The sequence below is a fragment of the Tasmannia lanceolata genome, unplaced genomic scaffold (genome assembly GCF_043159265.1).
Source record: "Tasmannia lanceolata isolate RefF3 unplaced genomic scaffold, GAP_Taslan_0.1 ptg000008l, whole genome shotgun sequence".
NCBI classification, from domain to species: Eukaryota; Viridiplantae; Streptophyta; class Magnoliopsida; order Canellales; family Winteraceae; genus Tasmannia; species Tasmannia lanceolata.
The window spans coordinates 68,990,731-69,009,358 of record NW_027518685.1 but is presented as its reverse complement, the minus strand read 5'-3'; the positions used below and the strand labels follow the sequence as shown (position 1 = coordinate 69,009,358).

The 18,628-nt window shown below is 38.7% G+C and overlaps 2 protein-coding genes across 24 annotated transcripts; one reads left to right on the top strand and one right to left on the bottom strand.

Moving 5' to 3' along the window:
• Positions 1 to 313: 313 nt before the first annotated feature.
• On the top strand, positions 314 to 2,796 carry LOC143883267 (uncharacterized). The gene is made up of 9 exons (XM_077386613.1): positions 314 to 373; positions 444 to 629; positions 704 to 793; positions 867 to 1,489; positions 1,565 to 1,652; positions 1,737 to 1,832; positions 1,938 to 2,153; positions 2,230 to 2,327; positions 2,429 to 2,796. The coding sequence occupies exons 1-9, from the start codon at positions 314 to 316 to the stop codon at positions 2,577 to 2,579; spliced, it is 1,608 nt and encodes a 535-aa protein (XP_077242728.1). The 3' UTR covers positions 2,580 to 2,796.
• Positions 2,797 to 12,266: 9,470 nt separating this feature from the next.
• On the bottom strand, positions 12,267 to 15,364 carry LOC143885534 (uncharacterized). Of its 23 annotated transcripts, XR_013253400.1 has the most exons (8): positions 14,897 to 15,364; positions 14,712 to 14,766; positions 14,549 to 14,567; positions 14,373 to 14,462; positions 13,606 to 14,138; positions 13,241 to 13,283; positions 12,746 to 12,796; positions 12,267 to 12,602 (listed from the first exon to the last, which is right to left on the bottom strand). XR_013253400.1 is itself a non-coding variant. In XM_077389753.1 (6 exons), the coding sequence occupies exons 2-6, from the start codon at positions 14,758 to 14,760 to the stop codon at positions 12,540 to 12,542; spliced, it is 264 nt and encodes an 87-aa protein (XP_077245868.1). In that variant the 5' UTR covers positions 14,761 to 14,766; positions 14,897 to 15,364; the 3' UTR covers positions 12,267 to 12,539. The 23 variants fall into 23 exon arrangements, 5 of the variants coding, with proteins under 5 accessions (XP_077245868.1, XP_077245864.1, XP_077245865.1 ...); XR_013253401.1 differs by lacking the exon at positions 12,746 to 12,796 and having other exon boundaries at positions 13,602 to 14,138; XR_013253399.1 differs by lacking the exon at positions 12,746 to 12,796.
• Positions 15,365 to 18,628: the final 3,264 nt, after the last annotated feature.

The window sequence follows — 18,628 nt, the reverse complement described above, 5'->3', positions numbered from 1 at the left end:
TTTCCCCTACTTAGAAGCAGAGACCATCAGAAGAATTGGTTGGGCATACCCTGTCTATGACTTCCTCATAGAGTCATTGGATTCATATTCGAAGAAGGGGATGGGATATATCAACGGTTGTGCTATTCTGCTACAGGTAAAGAGTACATATAGTATGTACCATATAAGTGATATGTAAGTTAAATTTTTGTTCTCTAATCATCGTACGTCTTCATTCCAGGTGTGGCTATTCGAGCATACTACCCTGTGGAAACCTTCAGTTCCAGATGCGCGTCCACGCCTATTGAAGTGGACCTCGAGGATCGATACACGGATGAAGGAGCAGACAACCCTCATTACCCTGATCCGTGATAGGAAGCTAAAGAAGAAGGAGGTGAGACATAAAGCTTCTGTACTCCTCTAGGTCTCACTTATTCTAACCGAAATGAACTATTCGATTTCAGGTTTTGAAGTGCTTACTACCTATTCCTGAAGAAGAGAGTCTCTTATCCATCGTAGCAGATGATGTAGACAATCTCGACGATCATCTTCTTCCTCGAGAAGAGGGACAGCGGCAGTCCGTCGTAGAAGATGATGTCTTAGATGTCGAGAATGTGTTGATCGGAAAACATTCTACTCCGATATCAGTGGTAAGGAACATCACTCTCTTGCTTACATAGGGTCATTGTATTCAAGTTATCTAAATTTCCTTTAATCTTCGTAGGTTTATAAGAGAAAAGGTGTTGGAGACAAGGATCGTCTCCAAGACATTCACATTTCCGAGGAAGAAACGATAGCGTCCCTGAGTCTACTGGTACGGTCTTTATAGTTCATTTTCAATAACTATATATTTCATATGTTATTAACTTCACATTTACGTTTTGCAGAGCAACGTAGCTGTTAAGAGAAGAAGATGGACAAAAAAAGAAACTGATAAGGAAAAGAATAAAGTGGATGGAGAAGAGAAGCCTATCAGCAGGGCTGAATTAAATTTCATAGTGGGGAGGTTAAGACAACTTGAAGATCAAGTAGCTGAGTTGGAAGATGAAGTAGCTGAGTTGAAGAGGAAGCTGGCTGAAGGGGACCAGGAGGCTGAAGGGGAGCAGGAGGCCGAAGGCCAGGATGGAGATGAAGGAGGGGGGGAGGTGATGAAAGGAGGGGATGACCGACAGTTGGTCATCATTCCCAGCCAGGATACACCGGAGGTGGTTGAAGGTGAAGGTCCGGATGGAGGGGACGACCAGCAGTTGGTCATGTTTGGAAGCCAAGACCGACGGGAGGGAATAGAGCCGGTAGTAATTTCCATCCACGACACTCCAGTAAAACCTATGGGTCCGAAAGTTTGGAGTATTGAGAGAGTAGTGAAGCTGGGTTTAAGAAGGAAGAAAGCCTCTAAATACACTAGTTCGCCGTTTAGAGGTATTGGGCGTAAGAAGACGAACAATAAACAGACGGTGACAGAGCCGCAAAACCATCGGTTGCTCGGACCGCTTCTTGCACTTCCGAAAAGGTAAATTGGATTGAAGCTCTTCTGTAATATAGTTATCTACCCTTTGTAAATGCTAAACAATTCGGAGTTTTGCAGCCACCGAGTCATACAGATCAACAACGAGTACATGTGTGCGGAAGACTTGGTTATTCTTAACGACCCCGTAGCGTGGTTAACTTCTCCGGTAAGTGTTTTGGTTATTTTTTCTAATACTGACTTCTTTCAGTAGTGATATTCGTCTCTAATATCTATATGTTATCTTACGTAGCTTATGAACGTATACGGCGAGTATCTGAACGTCCGGGATGAACGGAATAGAAAACCTGGAGAAAGAGCCTGTGTTTCCATCAGCACCTACCTCTACGTAAGAATAAATCGTTTTTCATTCCCAAACTTTCATTTTATAATTTTTTAGGAAGCTTTGAATGTGTTTTGGTCACGAATCACTTTGCTTGTATTGCTTCTGTAGGATTGTATAACTGACAAGGGCTACGCCGGGCCCGACTCCGTTGAGAAGTACGTTTGCCGCTTGAATCAATGCCCGCCGGATACCCTAAAAAGAGTCCTCTTCCCGGTGCATGTCCCTCAGCATTGGATTCTTCTGGTCCTTGATATGGTGGACGAAAAGTTCTACATCTACAACTCCTTGAAAGATGTTAAGTACTGGACAGAGGTTCGACCATTGGTGAGTTCGAGTCTCACCTTCCTTCGTTAAATTTGTAAGTATATAAAACTGTTACCCTGTAATGATTGTTTCATAGGTTCGATACCTGGAGGGGCTATACTTAGAAAAGTGGAAGGTGGACGTAAGTAAGTTTCTAGTGGAAGAACTTGACAAGAGGCCCATACAGAGAAACAGGTACTAAATTTCATTAGAATCAGGGGTTAGGAAACTTAAATTCATTGTGCCTCTTATTTGCGCTCGACGAGCTTGGTCGATGATGTCTTCTTCTTTTGCAGCAATGATTGTGGGTTGTTTGTGCTGAAGGAGATGGATTGCCTGGCACGTGATGTGCCGCCAAAGTTCAGTCAGGCAGAAATCACGGTCATGAGAAGACAACTACTGGAGGATTTTTTAGATGGCCGGTGTGGCACGACTGTCAACTTGTAGGGGCTGTGGTGGTGTTGTTGCAGGTCGACGCTCTCGAGACATATCATTTCGAAATTGTAATGTCTGTAAATTGTAATGTATTATGGTGATTGTCAGACCACTTATTCCATTTCTTCAGTTCCAAATTGTAATGTGTGTAAATTTGTCCATTGTGTAAGGATCAGACAATCTCTTCCATTTTCCAACTCCAATGCAGGTTCAAATCGAATGTAACTTTCATGACCTTGGCATCTAATAATTGGTTGGATTAGGATTTGATTGTTGCGCATGGTCATGAGTTCACATATGCTACTTGCAGTGAGATACACTATTCGAAACAAATTCAATTTTTTTTGTTTTCATGGGGATAGGATGGATGGAAAAGGCTCCAAAATAATGGACATAATGGAGGTGGTCAAACAAATCCAACATAGCACAATAGGGTACATATGATATTTATGTTAGAAAAAAAAAATTTAGTACTGGTCGGAAGTCCGACATTTACTCGGAATTCCGCAGCAAAAAAAAAATTTCTCGGAATTCCGAGAATTATTTTCGGAATTCCGTAGAAAGTATATGCAAATTATGGGTTTTTCACAACCCTGGTCGGAATTCCGAGAGTTTTTTCTCGGAATTCCGCAGTAAACTTCGACTTTTTGGAAACTGCAAAATCTATGTGGTCGGAACTCCGAGAATTATGTTTCGGAATTCCGTAGCAAGTCTGATGGTTTTTAAAAAACTTTCGGAATTCCGAGACATAGTCTCAGAATTCCGACACTTATGTAACCCCTTTTAAACCCTCGAACGTGCTTTTTTTTTCATTTCCCTCTTCTAATCTCCCTTCGTTTTCCGTTCTCTCTGAAAACCGTTTCCAAACCCTAACTCCATTAACCATTCTCCCTTACAATCCGTTCAAATCTAACCCTAATTTATCATCTTCATCCTCCACAACCCTGTTTTTTACCCAAAAACCCATAAAATGCGTCATCCCTGCTAAAACCCCCAATTTCTCTTCCTATTCCTCAATTTCCTCCTCCTTTTGTCAATTTTCTTCCATTCACACTCCTTCTCCTTCCATTTTCTCTTCTTTTTTTTCCACATTCCTCATTTTCTTTGTCATCTCTTCCATTATAATCAATTTCTCTTCCATTTTCTTTCATAATCTCCATTTTCAGAAATCTAAGGTTTCCCATCTTCCGTTTTACCCTCCATTACAACTTCTCTTATTCCCTAACTGTTCTCAAGATGCCTCGAACCAAAAATGTCCAAATCAGAGGTTCTACCCAACGCCAGGACGATGAAGGACCATCGAGGAAGCGGTCTAAGAAAGCTACGGCTCCGGCTCCTGAACCGGAGCTTATTCCAAATTCCTACTTCTCCTCTGCACAAGCGAAGAAGGCATGGCCGAAAATGGCTAATCGTGGTGTCCGCACCGGACGCTTCATAGAGCCCGACGTCCTCAAACACTTCGACCTTAAAGCTCGGTTTGACGCTCTTGGATGGACACAATTTCTTCATCTTGATGAGCTTATCTATCCTAGATTGGTACGTCTTTTCTATGCCAATCTCACAATCAGTCCTACGTACTTCGAAATTGAGTCTCGCGTCAAGAAAACAACGATTCGACTCAATTATCATGAACTTGCTGAGATGCTTGAGATTAGTCCCAATGGTTTTGAGCATTACTTTTGGCCTGGAAATGGGATCCATTCACTTAATGATCTTGATCACGACACTGTGTATGGTCGGATTACCCGGAGTTATAGATCCAACATGATAGTGAAAGCCTCCCATCTCATTCCTGAAGCTAAGATGCTTCACAACTTCATGTTCAGCAACTTCACCCCTCGCGGGGGCATGACCGATGCTCTAAGGCCCTTAGAGGCCTACCTCATCTATTGTATTCTTGAGCGTCGCAAGGTTTGCCTACCCTATATCATCTTCCGTTTTATGTTCCAAACACTTAAGCGGTCCAGAGCCTCCTTGCCATATGGCATGCTCCTTACGTGTATCTTCCGCAACTTTGGCATTGCTCTGGATAGTGAGGCGACCATCATTCCTACCGCTCCATTTGATGATAAGTCTTTCCGGCGCATGGCTCTAAACAAAGAAGTAGTTGAAGTTGCAGCTGGAGAAGAAGACGAAGAAGGAGAAGAAGAAGGAGAGGAAGAAGAAGAAGAAGAAGATGAAGAAGAAGAGGCGGATCAGGATACTGAGGCACCTGTGGCACCACGGGCATCTCAGGATTTCACCGCTATGCAGGAGGCCCTTCAGCTATCCATGGCTTCTCAGTTTGAGAAGCTCACTACTCACGTTGACAGGGAGATGACCAGTCGCTTCGAAACGCTCACTACTCACGTTGACACGGAGATGGCCAGTCGCTTCCAGGCGCTCAGTACTCACGTTGACACGGAGATGGGTAGTCGCTTTCAGACTCTTACTACACACATTGATGAACAGTGGACCACCTATTACCAGTACCTCTCCGGTGGTCAGTGGGGTCAGCAGCCTGCCAGTTCCTCATATCCTCCACCACCACCTCCAGAGCAGTAGATGGCTTCAGTTCTCCGATGATGATGGATACTTTTTTGCTCAGACGCTTTATATATACTGACATAAGATGTATTAAGCTTATCTTCTTGGATGATAATTTGGATAATGTAGTTCGTATGCTGGCCAAGCACCTGATAGGTAGATTCTGTGATCAGTCGCTTTCAGGTTTTGACAATTGTAAGTGCTCCTTTGCTTCGTAAAAAAAAAATTCTCATTAATTATAGCACCCCATTACAGAAAACATACATGTACTCCAAAAATACATACAATTATTCCAAAAAATGTTTATGAATTCCAAAAAATGCCGGGCCTGCAATTCATACTTACAGAAAAAACGGAGGCAGGCAGGATAGACCAGGCCTGCAATAAAATTTGCACGAATCGATTAACGCCAGCACGGGTTGTATCGAGGACTAGTAAAAAAAACATGTTAGATTGATCATACCTGTTCTCCATTGGTGCGGAAGGCCCGATTGGAGCCTCGTTTTGCTGACGATTTACGATGGGAGGATTCTTGCACGATCTCTTATTATGTCCAAGTTGCCCGCAGGTACCGCACTTATGATGCACTCCTCTTTCCAGTCCTCTCTCCACTCTGACTTTTTTTGGTCGCCCTGGCTGTCGTCTTACTTTTGGCGGCAATACCAACGGCAAAGTATGGGAAGGATCTGGCCATTGCGATCGATCTAACGTGGGATAAACTACTCCATCATAAGTCTTCCGATATGCATCGGCCAGATACCAATCCTGGCAGTAACAGTATGGATCTTGGTGGTTTAGTCCCATGGCTGCTATCGCATGCCCGCACGGAATTCCCATCGTTTGGAACATACGACACGTACATGTTTGCTTAGCTAAGTCCACCTGGTCAACGTGATACCTGGACGTTACTTGAAATTCGGTCCAACTACACTGCCACGGCGTATAGGCACCTGCTTCTTTACGTGCTTCCGCCAACCAGGATTCCGCTTTTGGTGTCAAACGAGTCGTCCATTTGCTACATGTCTTCTGACGGAACTGAAAGAAGTCGCAAACTTTCCATCTTGTGTGTTCGACAAGTGCTGCAATTGGCAACTCCCTTGCTCCCTTTAAAACGGCATTGAAGCACTCAGCTGCGTTAGTTGTCAACACATTATATCTGCATCCCTCAAAATACGCGCTCGCCCAATTTTCTTTAGGAATGTCCGATATCCATTGGTGTGCTCTTTTACTCTGACTTTTAATACTCTCCATCGCATCCTTAAAAGCACCCTCCCTTAGGGAATATGCAGCTGTCATAAAGAGTTTCCGGAGCTTTTCATTTTTAAAGGTTGAATGGAAGTTGGCACTGAGGTGATGGATGCAATAGCTATGGTGTGACCTGGGCAAAGCTTCAGTTACGGCTCTAGGCAACCCCTTCATCCGGTCCGACCCAATCGTGATGACATCTCGACCCTCTGAAATGAAATTATGACGGAACAAATGCAGAAACCATACCCAGCTTTCATACGTCTCAGCCTCGACTACTGCAAATGCTAGCGGGAATAACCCACCGTTGCCGTCTATCCCAGTTGCGGCTAGTAGAGTCCCCCTGTACTTCCCCCGCAAATGGGTCCCGTCAATTAGGGCGAGGGGCCTAACTGTTCGGTTGAATGCAAGTATGCTAGGGCCAAATGACCAAAATAAACGGGCGAAAGTATCATCCCCTCTTGGCCGTAACTCTCGGGATCGGGACAACCGTATTATTGTGCCATGATTCCTTCTTACCAACTCCTCAGTATACGCAGGCAGGATGCGGTAAGACGCCTCGGCATTTCCGCACTTAATTTCGTGTATAAGCTCCTTCGCCATGTGGGCTTTTCGATAGGACAATGTTATACCCCACTGGACCTTGATGTACTCTCTTATCAAAGTAGCCTTGACGTCTTCTGGCCGGGGGAATAAGGCTACACAATTTTCAGCAGCCCATTTTGCAGTGACCATGGGATGATCGTTCCCTTTCACTGTGCCTGAGCATGTGTGTTGGGGGATAAATGTTTTTACCTTAACATAATCTGTGTAAGTGGTCCCTGTGATACGCCACGGGCAACTACGCTCCTTGCATCTAACGCCATACTTTGTGGGATTTTTCTCCTGTGGGACAAACACAAAATGATGCTGGATTGCATAGTCTCTGACTTTCTTTTCAAAGACTTTAAGATTTGGGAACATTGCCCCAACCGTGAACTCCTCAAGTCGCACAATCTCATTTACTTCATCAGCCCCTACAACCATTTCATCTGCTTCCATCGGCTGTCTTTCATACATATTTCCCAAAGCATTGCCTAGATAATTAGTAGGTTCATCCTGCTCATCACCCATGTCCTCACTGTCACTGAAGTCCTCTTCATCATCACCAAAGTCATCATCATCGTTATTACTGCCATCGTTCGGTCTAATCAATTCATTAGCATGAACATCACCTCCAAAATTCCTAGACAACTCCTCCTCGTATTGGCTTGGGTGGGTTGTCTCAAACTCGGTCTCAGTGGTGTCGGTCTCATTAAAATTGGGATCATCAAAATCCTGATTCAAGTCCACTTCGTAGCTGCACATCGGGTAGCAATTAGAGATAAAATATTCGATTCATAAATGAAAGGAAGGAATATGAATAGCACTCAACAATTGCTCTCTACTATAATTTACCGATGTATGTTATGACTACTGCTATGTCTTCTTTTTTTTCCTTCTCGAGCAACGACCGATGGACTCGGTAATGCAGGGACAGAATTAATTTTCGGCCTCGAAGCGTCTGCAAATGAGGTTGGGATCGTTGCGACACCAACATTCCGGTAAGAAATATGATCTTCATAAACTTCACTTAAGTTGGCGTGACATCTGCGCAAAGGTGAGTAACAATAAAAGGAAGGCAATTTCACAAATGGATTGTAAACAATCAACTATTTTACCTATCACTCGTATATCTATCACCACATCTTCCTTCATCAAGAGGATCTCCACACCGATACAGCAGACCGACATCCGTAGGGTGAGGAGAATTGTTTCCTCCAAAATTGTACTCTTTAGTTACATACAAGCTCAGAGAATTAATAACCGTACTATCAAAAAGCATCATCACCAGATCAAGGTCGTTATCATCTCGAATATCGTATAAGATGATCTGATATGGGTCTAAAATATATCGACACTTGATGGATAAAGAAACATTACTTCGATTAGTCCCAATTTTCCTGTGAATTAGAGTGTCAAATTCTCTAAATTTTATTTTCTGACCCACAATTAATGGCAACTTCTTCCCTCCTACGTATTCAAATGATACCGCATCCTTTACAAAGCCGTCGACGTGTAAGATAAAAGAAGCTCTTCGTTCTACTGTTCTCCTGTTTACACAAAATTAAACCATTGTCAAAATAACCAATTCAAAAAAAAACCATTCCAATTAACAAGTAAAGCACCCATTTTTGAATTATGCACAACTTCAACCATTGCTAAGTCTCCATAAAACAACATAAACCACTACTAAGACCTACTAAGTCATGACAAGGAAATATGAACCACTACTTACCCCATATAAAGCACTTAGAAACACTATAAACCACTGTTAAGCCAATATAAACCACTGTTAAGCCAATATAAACCACTTATAAACACTTTAAACCAATGGTTATCCTAAATAAACAACTTATAAACACTCTAAAACCACTGCTAACTCTATATAAACTACTTATAAACACTCTAAACCACTGATAGGGTTATATAAAGCAGTTGTAAAAACTCTAAACCACTGATAAACCTATATAAACCACTTATAAACAGTATAAACTACTTCTTACCCTGTATAAACCATGTATAAACACTCTAAACCACTGATAAGCCTACATAAACCACTTATAAACAGTATAAACCACTGATAGGCTTATATAAACCACTGATAGGCTTATATAAACCACTGTTTACTTTATATAAAGCAGTTGTAAAAACTCTAAACCACTGATAAACCTATATAAACCACTTTTAAACAGTATAAACTACTTCTTACCCTGTATAAACCATGTATAAACACTCTAAACCACTGATAAGCCTACATAAACCACTTATAAACAGTCTAAACCACTGATAGACTTATATAAACCACTGTTTACCTTATATAAAGCAGTTGTAAAAACTCTAAACCACTGATAAACCTATATAAACCACTTATAAACACTATAAACTACTTCTTACCTTGTATAAACCATGTATAAACATTCTAAACCACTGATAAGCCTACATAAACCAGTTATAAACAGTCTAAACCACTGATAGGCTTATATAAACCACTGTTTACCCTATATAAACAAGTTGTAAAAACTCTAAACCACTGATAAACCTATATAAACTACTTATAAACAGTATAAACTACTTCTTACCCTGTATAAACCATGTATAAACACTCTAAACCACTGATAAGCCTACATAAACCACTTATAAACAGTCTAAACCACTGATAGGCTTATATAAACTACTGATAGGCTTATATAAACCACTGTTTACCTTATATAAAGCAGTTGTAAAAACTCTGAACCACTGATAAACCTATATAAACCACTTATAAACACTATAAACTACTTCTTACCATGTATAAACCATCTATAAACACTCTAAACCACTGATAAGCCTATATAAACCACTTATAAACAGTCTAAACCACTGATAGGCCTATATAAACCACTGTTTACCTTATATAAACCAGTTGTAAAAACTTAAACCACTGATAAACCTATATAAACCACTTATAAACAGTATAAAATACTTCTTACCCTGTATAAACCATGTATAAGTACTTTAAACCACTGATAAGCCTACATAAACCACTTATAAACAGTCTAAACCACTGATAGGCTTATATAAACCACTGTTTACCCTATATAAACCAGTTGTAAACAATCTAAACCACTGATAAGCCTATATAAACCACTTATAAACACTATAAACTACTTCTTACCCTGTATAAATCATTTATAAACATTTTAAACCATTGTTAATCCTTATAAACCAATTATAAACACTCTAAACCACTGGTAACCCTTAATAAACCACTACTTACGATTATAAACCACTACGGATGAATCTTACCCAAAGAACCTATATAAACCACTTATAAACACCCACTTGAGTACTGGTTTATGGTAGTGAAATACTGGTTTAACTTAAGAAATTAGTGGATTACAGTAAAATAACAACGATTATAAAGTGTTTAAAGTAATTTAAATAAGATTAAATAGTGATTGAAGGCTTTCTGCAATAGAAGACAGTAGTTTAACATGAAAAACTTTCATTCAAGTTTATAAACATGCCTTATAATGGAAAGAGAAGGGAGAGGGGTACCTTTCCATTCAATGGAAGCTTTCTGCAATGGAATGGTGGTTTCTAGTGAACATTTTTAAGATTTCCAAATCTAATAACGTTTTTTTCCAATATTTGTTGAAAATGGAAGCGTTGTGCAATGCAATGAAGGGTTAGGAAGGCTTTCACATCTAAAAATGAGGTTTTTAGCATTAGAATGGAGCTTTTGGCATCTAACAATGGAGGTTTTTGGGTTTCAAAAATGGAGGTTTTTGGGTTTTTCATACGTACGTTTTTTTGGTAGGTGGGAGGAAGAAGAAGAAGAGGGAAAAAGGTGGGTTTTGGGATTTGTTTTCTCCTAAATGTAATCATTTCAAATAGGTGATTTGATAGGGAGAGAGAGAGAGAGAGAGAGAGAGAGTCAAGGGCATTTTAGTCATATGCACTCTTGATTGGCGATTTAGAAAACAGCCCTCTTGAAATGTCATAGTCAGAAGAAACCCCTTCTATTTGGTCATTTTCCCAAGTTTTTATTTTATGAATTTTTATTCATCTGAATTCTGATACACAAGGATAAGATGGGAATTGCGAAATTAAAGTAGGAGCTAACCGTAAAAAAGCAAGCAGAAGACACAAAACAAACAAAAATTCATCATGATGAAGTGGGCCCCACGGGATGGGATTTAATTTCTGCAGACTGAAAGTCAGAGAGAGAAGAGGCCAATTTCGAGAGAAAAGCAGCGAAAGTAAAAAAAAAAATCTTTGACTCTTGCCGAGAATTTAGCCGAGAAATTAGGCGAGAAATTCCCGTCTATTTTGTCTCTCTCTTTGCCGAGAAATTAGCCGTATTTTTTTTGCCGTCTATTTTTTCCTTCTCTGACGAAGGGGAGGCTGACACGTAAGGGAAGCTTCTTTTATTTTTATTTTCAAATAAGCGAAAACATAGGAAATATATGTTTTAGAGGAAGTGGAGGCTGATACGATAGCATGATGAACAGTAAAATACCCTTCCCTCTTTAATAGAACTAGTAAAAAACGACAAAGAACTGTACGGACCACATCATAGGTTGATCCAAACCGTCCATGTGATGGAACACAACATAAATAGGTTGTGCCCCAAAAATCATTTCCATAGGCTGATCTTAGCCCTCCAATCTATAGATGTTTCCATAATTCCTCTTAAATCGGATGGTTAAGATCACCCTATAGATTTTTTATTAAAAAACCATAAAGGAGGGGGGTAAAATTGAAATTATATGGCTTTAATGGGTGCCTTTGTTAAAAGCATAAAGGAGGGGGTAGGATTGAAAATATGTGAGTTGAATGGGTGCATTTGTTAAAAAAAGTCAAAAAAAGTTATGTGTAATTCTCATATAATTTTCAAAAAAATCAAAAAATTCACTTCTTTTCCTCCCAGCTTATAGTAGTAGATATATATATACTAGTTGGAGACCCTGCGATGCACGGGAAAAAAAAGGTAAATGTTAAGTTAAAAAATGTGTCCAAAAATTGTAGAGAAAAGAAAATGCATGTAAATGATTCAAAAAGAGAAACTAAGTTAAAAAATTTGAATGATACAAGTAAAGAAGAATTTCAGGGAAACCCATATTCAGAAAGTAAATTCATAGGGAGAAATAAATTTTCATCTCGACCACTAAAAACTCTCTTCACCCATTTCTTAGCGTTACATCTCCATGGTTGCTAAGAGTGACCGCAAAGGGTCAAACAAAAAGTACTATGCAGTATGCACGCATGAAACAAACATGCTTCACAATCTACCATAGGAGGATGGCGTGGAATATTATTAAAGAACCTAAAAATTACAATCAAGAATCAATTGCCAAAGCAAAGAACACACTCTATAGTTTTATGAAGATTAAAACTCGTGTTCGTCAAAACCTTCGAAATAAAAAAGCCATTACATAGCAAATCAACACTTTCATCTACAAATATAAATATGAAACAATTATCAAAACACCCATCCATTGTAATAAAAAGGAAAAATACCCATCCATTGTAAAAAAAAAACCCCAGCAAGGTAGAGTGATTTAGGAATGTGTATGTACTCCAACAGTCCATCCTAACACTAATGAGATGCAACTTTTTACGTAGAAGTGAGCGGGATCAAACCTCCAACATGTAGATTGTCACACACACAGCTCTTCTAAGTTGCTCAATTACGACGACCTGTGGATGACAAATGAAAGAATTACCATTTCATTCTTTTAGGTAATTTAATTCCTCAATTTTTGAAACAGTGATATGTACCAATCTCAAATAGTTTACATATGCAGGTGTATCTAGTGAATAAAAGGAAGAAGAGAGATTACCCTGATAAATAAAGTAGCATAAGATGCTAACACTGTAAGCTATATACCATGCTTGAGAGGAATAAATAAAACAAAGAAGAGACAGTTGTTAGCTGTTAGCCCACTCAGGAGAGGACCCAGATAAATACAATTGCAGTAAAGGACATAAGGGGCTACACCCATGTCTAAAAGAGTGTTAGCAAAGTGGCCATAAGGGGTTATACATTGTTGGGAATACCAAAAAGTCATGAAAACCTTAACATTAAAGACGACGCAATTTCGGCAGCTACATCTGCTGAAACAAATTAAATTTAGAGATTTATGGTTGTGGCATTCATTTGATGGCAAAATCATGCAGGGAAAGAAAAATGGGACCTAAATATCCAAATTTAAGAGAAAACCCCTGCAAACATGACTCAGATGCCACACTAAACCATTCACATCATAAGAAAGAAAATATTTGACCCATAGTGAAAAATTACAGATATGGAAAACACCCTCTGGGAAAATACTCACTAATTTTGTTCCCCCTTTTGCTCTCTTCAACAAAAGAGTATACCTACAAAAAATTGAAACCCGTCTCAAATAATTAAAAAGAAAACCTATAAAGAAAAGGAAATTCATGAAGTTGCCACATGGCCAAATTTCATGTATGTAGAGATGATTTGAATCATTTGCTTAAAAATTAGTTCAATAGCAAGAATCACTTGAAACTTAAGTGAAAGAATGAGTCTTAATAGGAAATGCATGCAACTGTAGAATCCTCTCTCATTTGATACAGAATAGGCAGAGCACTTGAAAGTTGGGAAATGCCTCACTAAGAAATCCATGCAACTATAACAAACAATCACTTATGCGTACAAAAAGAAAGCATTACCAACCATAGAATCCTCTCTCCTTTGATGGTATCATCTCTCCAGTCCCTTCTCCATCTCCCCAATGAATTTAGATGCATCAAGAAATACACTAAGATTGCATGCTATTCTTTTATTCCTTTTCCCAAATATTAATGTCAACTTGAAGTTTTTTGTCATTGCTGTGAACATTATACACTGCAAATTTGAGCAACCAGAAATGGCCATGATGAGTCATCTCTTCCAAAATCTGATGAAGTTTGACAAAAATACTGAACCATAAGTGAATGGATGCATGGAGTGATTTGACTTACCTGCAAATTACTCTACCAAAAGCAGAGCCGTAGCAGCAAAGCCAAGACCAGGCTATCATGGCATGAGTCTATGAAATATTACCATGGAAAGCATCTTAAGTTGCAATAAAAGCTTGGGAGGTAGTGTCCTAGTCTTACCAACCCATGTAAAAATTTTGGAACCACAAAGCACCAGAAATACACAAACTTCTTATCTCGTATTGAGACACCCAAAAAACTATTTTGTCCATTTCTACCAATGGAGATCTGTAGAAACAGGGAAAAAAGTTTCTTAGACATTGAATTACCATCTTTACCAATGAACTAAAAGGAATGAATTAACGAAGGATTGATGTTTTTAAAATGTCATTAGAGTTGAGAATTACCGATAAATGAAGAGCAAAAAACAATAAAAATAAATATATTTTTTGTGCGAAGGAGAAAGTGCCAAAGCCTCTGATACAAAAAATGAAATGAAAAGAAAATATATAGCTTTATTACCTGATGCAAAATCCGTGGGCAAAAAAGAGAGCAAGAGGTTGTTGCTTACATCTTACACTCATGTCACTGTGATCCTTCCCCGATCTCATCCTGCATTGGAGGAAATTCCGAAGTAGATATTAGGGCTTCTATTCTTTCATTGATGAACAAAACTTGGCTTCAGTTCATTGATTTACCTTGGTGTTCTTTCCAATCCTGATACAACCAAGTCAAATATGGGGATTTTAAATTACTTAAAAAGCACCCCAAATATCTTCTGTAGAGGAAATTTGAGTGAGATTTGGGGATGCTACAGAATTCCTTCATTCCACTCAATATTCGATCATTAGAAAAACCCACTGTTCCATCTTCGTCTGCAAGAGAGTGCCCACGAATCGAACTGCTCCATAGCTACCTACAGAAAAACACCAACTAAAAACCCTAAAATAAAAAACTCATAGCAGTCCATCTACAGAAAAAACCCAAAAAAAAAAAAAAAAAAAAAAAAAAAAAAAAAAAAAAAAACTAAAAATAATACCCTTTACCAATCAGTTCGTGACTCGTTACTATCGTTGGCCAAGCGACCTTGCGATCCACTTCCAGCCAGATTAGTCAGAGATCGATACTGGCCAGCGCCTCTTTCTGAGATCAATCGCAGCAAAAGAAGGGTTTGAATAAGAGAGCAGTTGGGAAAGGGCGAGAGAGAGATTGATTAATAATGGAGAGAGAGAGAGAGAGAGAGAGAGAGAGAGAGAGAGAGAGGTTTTATTTTTCTTTTGCCGTTTAACTTGCGAGCGGGATAGAAGAGGGGCTGCCATTAATCAATATTTATTTATGGAGGCGTATTTGTAAAAGAAGCAACTTTTGGAATTCCTGGCGTGTAAAACGGGATTAAAACAGGATGCTTAAAACGCCATGCTGTAAATCAGAGACAAAAGGAGAAAGAATCCGTTTCTCTCGCCCTATTAAGTAGGAGAGAATGAAGAGCGTTGTGCAAGACCTTTGAAGCGTTTCTCTCCCTATGTTGTAAATCTCCCAATGTTGGAATTTTAGGGGACATAGAAAGAAGAAGAAGACATGAGGAGAGAGAGAGAGAGAGAGAGAGTTTAAGGGCATAGGAGGTATTTTCACTTAGATGTGTTGGAATTTTAGGGCATAAGAGGTATTTATCTGTTTAGGGATGATGTGTAATTCTCATATAATTTTCAAAAAAATCAAAAAATTCACTTCTTTTCCTCCCAGCTTATATATATATATATATATATATATATATATATATATATATATATATATATATATATATAGCTTCAGCTACACAATTTAGGACACACCAATATATTTTGTGGCTATGTTTGAGCCTGATCCGGTACAATTTTGTACCATATGATATTAGTCCAAATTAGATTCGATGGATCGAACTATTGTGCCTAGGTCTTGAACATTGAAGTTTGGACCTTTTAGATCCATCGGACCGTCTACTCCACCGACACTTCTACTAAATATGTGAAAATACCATCCTAGAAGATAATGCCATACACAGTATATCACCACGTTTCAGCGCACGCCATTATCTTTGCCAGATATTGTGTGGTTGTCATATTTATTAGTGACACTGAATATATCCTCAATTTCAAGGTCATTTTCCCTATAAAACAAGGCCCCTTATCCTACCTCTATCTAAACCTTTTCTAGTTTCTTTGGATAGCCACCATGACCAAACTCCAAACCAAGCATTTTTAGTATCACGGTCCGTTGCCATCAACACCATAGAAGTTGAGAGGCTATGGTAGGGCCATTCCATACGAGGTTCTTGTAATGATCCAACTCCAGAAATAGTCCTTACCAAATAACATTATGGAATCGGTGATACAGGAAAAGAAAACGTGGGGATGTTGCAAGCAAGCCTGATTTCTAGTGGTCTACTTCCATGCATGGTTGTCTCAATTGGCAACTCGATCAACTTGGAGGTAATCATAAAATATTCATCCATTATTTGTATGTGTATGCATATTTATATGTTTGTGTCTTGATGTATGCCTGTATGTTTGCTCATACATTTATGAGTGCCCATTTTATCCTTATATTACCTAATTAGATAATGTTTACTTTTCCTAAGAAGGGACAAATTCTTAAATATCTCTCCCTATCAATAATCATTTGGAATATATATATATATATATATATATATATATATATATATATATATCTCTAAAATAAAGATAAAAATGCAACGGGAAGGAAGAAACACCGCAAATAGTCATCTTTCTCCTCCTCAAAGAGTCGTCTTTGTCCGCTGTTTCAGAACAAAGGCTCCTTTGAAAAAAGTGGCTCTCCAAGGGGGGAATTGCTTTGTAAAAATAAAAGATAGGTAACCGGATACATAAGTCCCTTTAACCCTTTGAGTTAAAGGATCGCTAAGGGGGGTGAATTTATTGTGAAGCGGGGTGAATTATCAGTGCCCTTTCACTTTCGTCTGTATTTTCCAAACAAATTCCTGTTTTGGAAGTGTTTTCAAGTCCTTTATGAGATGACCTAATTATTGCTAGTCCCACGCCACACGAAAATCAAATCCATAAGATAGATCAACTTATATCACCTATGATCGAAAAAATTTCTTTATGGAAGTTGGAGCAGGCGGTTGTTTATGGAGATTTGGTTCTAGAAAAAATTCTTAAGAGGATGAGGACAATGACTTATGATGAAGAGAGGGCTTTTTTCAATGACCCAACCGATAAAGAGATGTCGGGAGATCTTCTCCGGAAGCAATGGAAACTATTTAAGCTAAAGACCCAAGGTTGCCCTTGGAAACTTTATAGCCTCTATGGGACACACACGGTCAAAGACACCCACTCGTCGTTGCATAAACATCCTTTCTACTAACTAATCTTGAACGAAGAAAGAGTGGTGAGGAGGCAGAACTGGGAAGCTAACAAGGTGGTGGGCATCCAGCTGGTGGGGGAAATGATTGCTAGCAGAAAATTTCCTGGATTCTTGGATCGGATTCCGGAGGATCTCCTCATTGAAATGTCGGATTTCCATTACCAGCACATCCTGGAGGACTTGGAGAACTGCTCGGCATAGGTGAGGCGTCTAAAGATGAGTTGCTGCTAGAATTTTCTGAAAGTAGGGTGGTTTCCATAGCGTTAGGGACATTGTCAGAATCTTAGGTCTTTTTGGTAACATAAGTACACTTGCGGAGGTTTAGACGTAGTCTTTGGGTATTCGAGGTCATACTTTAGGATACCTTTTGTTCTTTTTGGTAACATAAGAAAAATAGCTAATGATTTTTCTTTTCATAGAATTGGCGGATAGTGCCATTTTATTTTGTGATCATTTGAAGAGCCAAATGAGAATTTCATTTCATCATGATTTCCTGACGTCTTTGCTGTAGATTTCCTTTATAGCTGATTATAGTGTTTTAATTTCGTAAAAAAAAGGGGTAGCATTTTCATGATATATGATGAGTGAATAATATTCTTAATTCAATAGTTATACATTTTTGTGTCTTATTAGTTCATCAAGCCTTGAGTGAATGGGCTAAAATTGATCTGTTGTTTGTATTCCTTTTTGTTATTTCAATAGTTAACCACCGTAACCTTGGTCTTTGTAAAGCTCAAGATGAATAGAGAAGGTGTAAAATTTGTGTGCCTTGTTGATCCGTTTAACATACTACTTGTGGTGGCACGAAGTTTACAAGCTCCAGTTGGTAGGAAATAGCTATAGTTTTGATAAATACATGAAATTGGCTTGTTCTTAAATGGATATATACTTTATTACAACAACTTTATCACATAATCTGCATGCTAACTGACCTGACTTTAAGTTCGCACTAGGTGAAATGCTTAAAACATTAGCCATAATTAAGAGACATTTATAGAAATATTGGCTTGTGTTCTTGACTCCATATGTGTAGAGGACTACTTGAATGGATTTTAGGTTGCTTGAATGACAAATTCTTCAATTGGATAGATGGATTGATGATTTGGGAGGGTATATCTGACCTATTATATTCAATTTGTTCCATGATTGTTGTGAATTACAATTATATGTGATTTCCTTTCTATTAACTTGTTCCAATTTAATCATCCATGGTATGTCATGATAATATGTTTATATTGTCTGTCTAAAGTATTACCCTTCTTCATTCTATAGAAATGAATGGTTTAGACCATTGATTTTATTCTATCTTATCCGCATTCTCTTTTGCAAACAGATTATGTTCAATTAGAGTTAGTTCCATTTCATTTGTTTTCTAAAACTAGTTATCATTTGTCATT

Excerpts from the sequence above, each read along its gene's own strand:
- LOC143883267 (XM_077386613.1), top strand. The coding sequence starts at position 314 with ATGAAGGAGCAGACAACCCTCATTACCCTGATCCGTGATAGGAAGCTA. Across the intron at positions 1,490-1,564 it reads CTTCTTGCACTTCCGAAAAG|CCACCGAGTCATACAGATCA; the intron begins GTAAATTGGATT and ends GGAGTTTTGCAG. Across the intron at positions 1,833-1,937 it reads CCATCAGCACCTACCTCTAC|GATTGTATAACTGACAAGGG; the intron begins GTAAGAATAAAT and ends TTGCTTCTGTAG.
- LOC143885534 (XM_077389749.1), bottom strand. The coding sequence starts at position 14,760 with ATGGAGCAGTTCGATTCGTGGGCACTCTCTTGCAGACGAAGATGGAAC. Across the intron at positions 13,284-14,372 it reads GCCCACGGATTTTGCATCAG|GTATACTCTTTTGTTGAAGA; the intron begins GTAATAAAGCTA and ends AATTTTTTGTAG.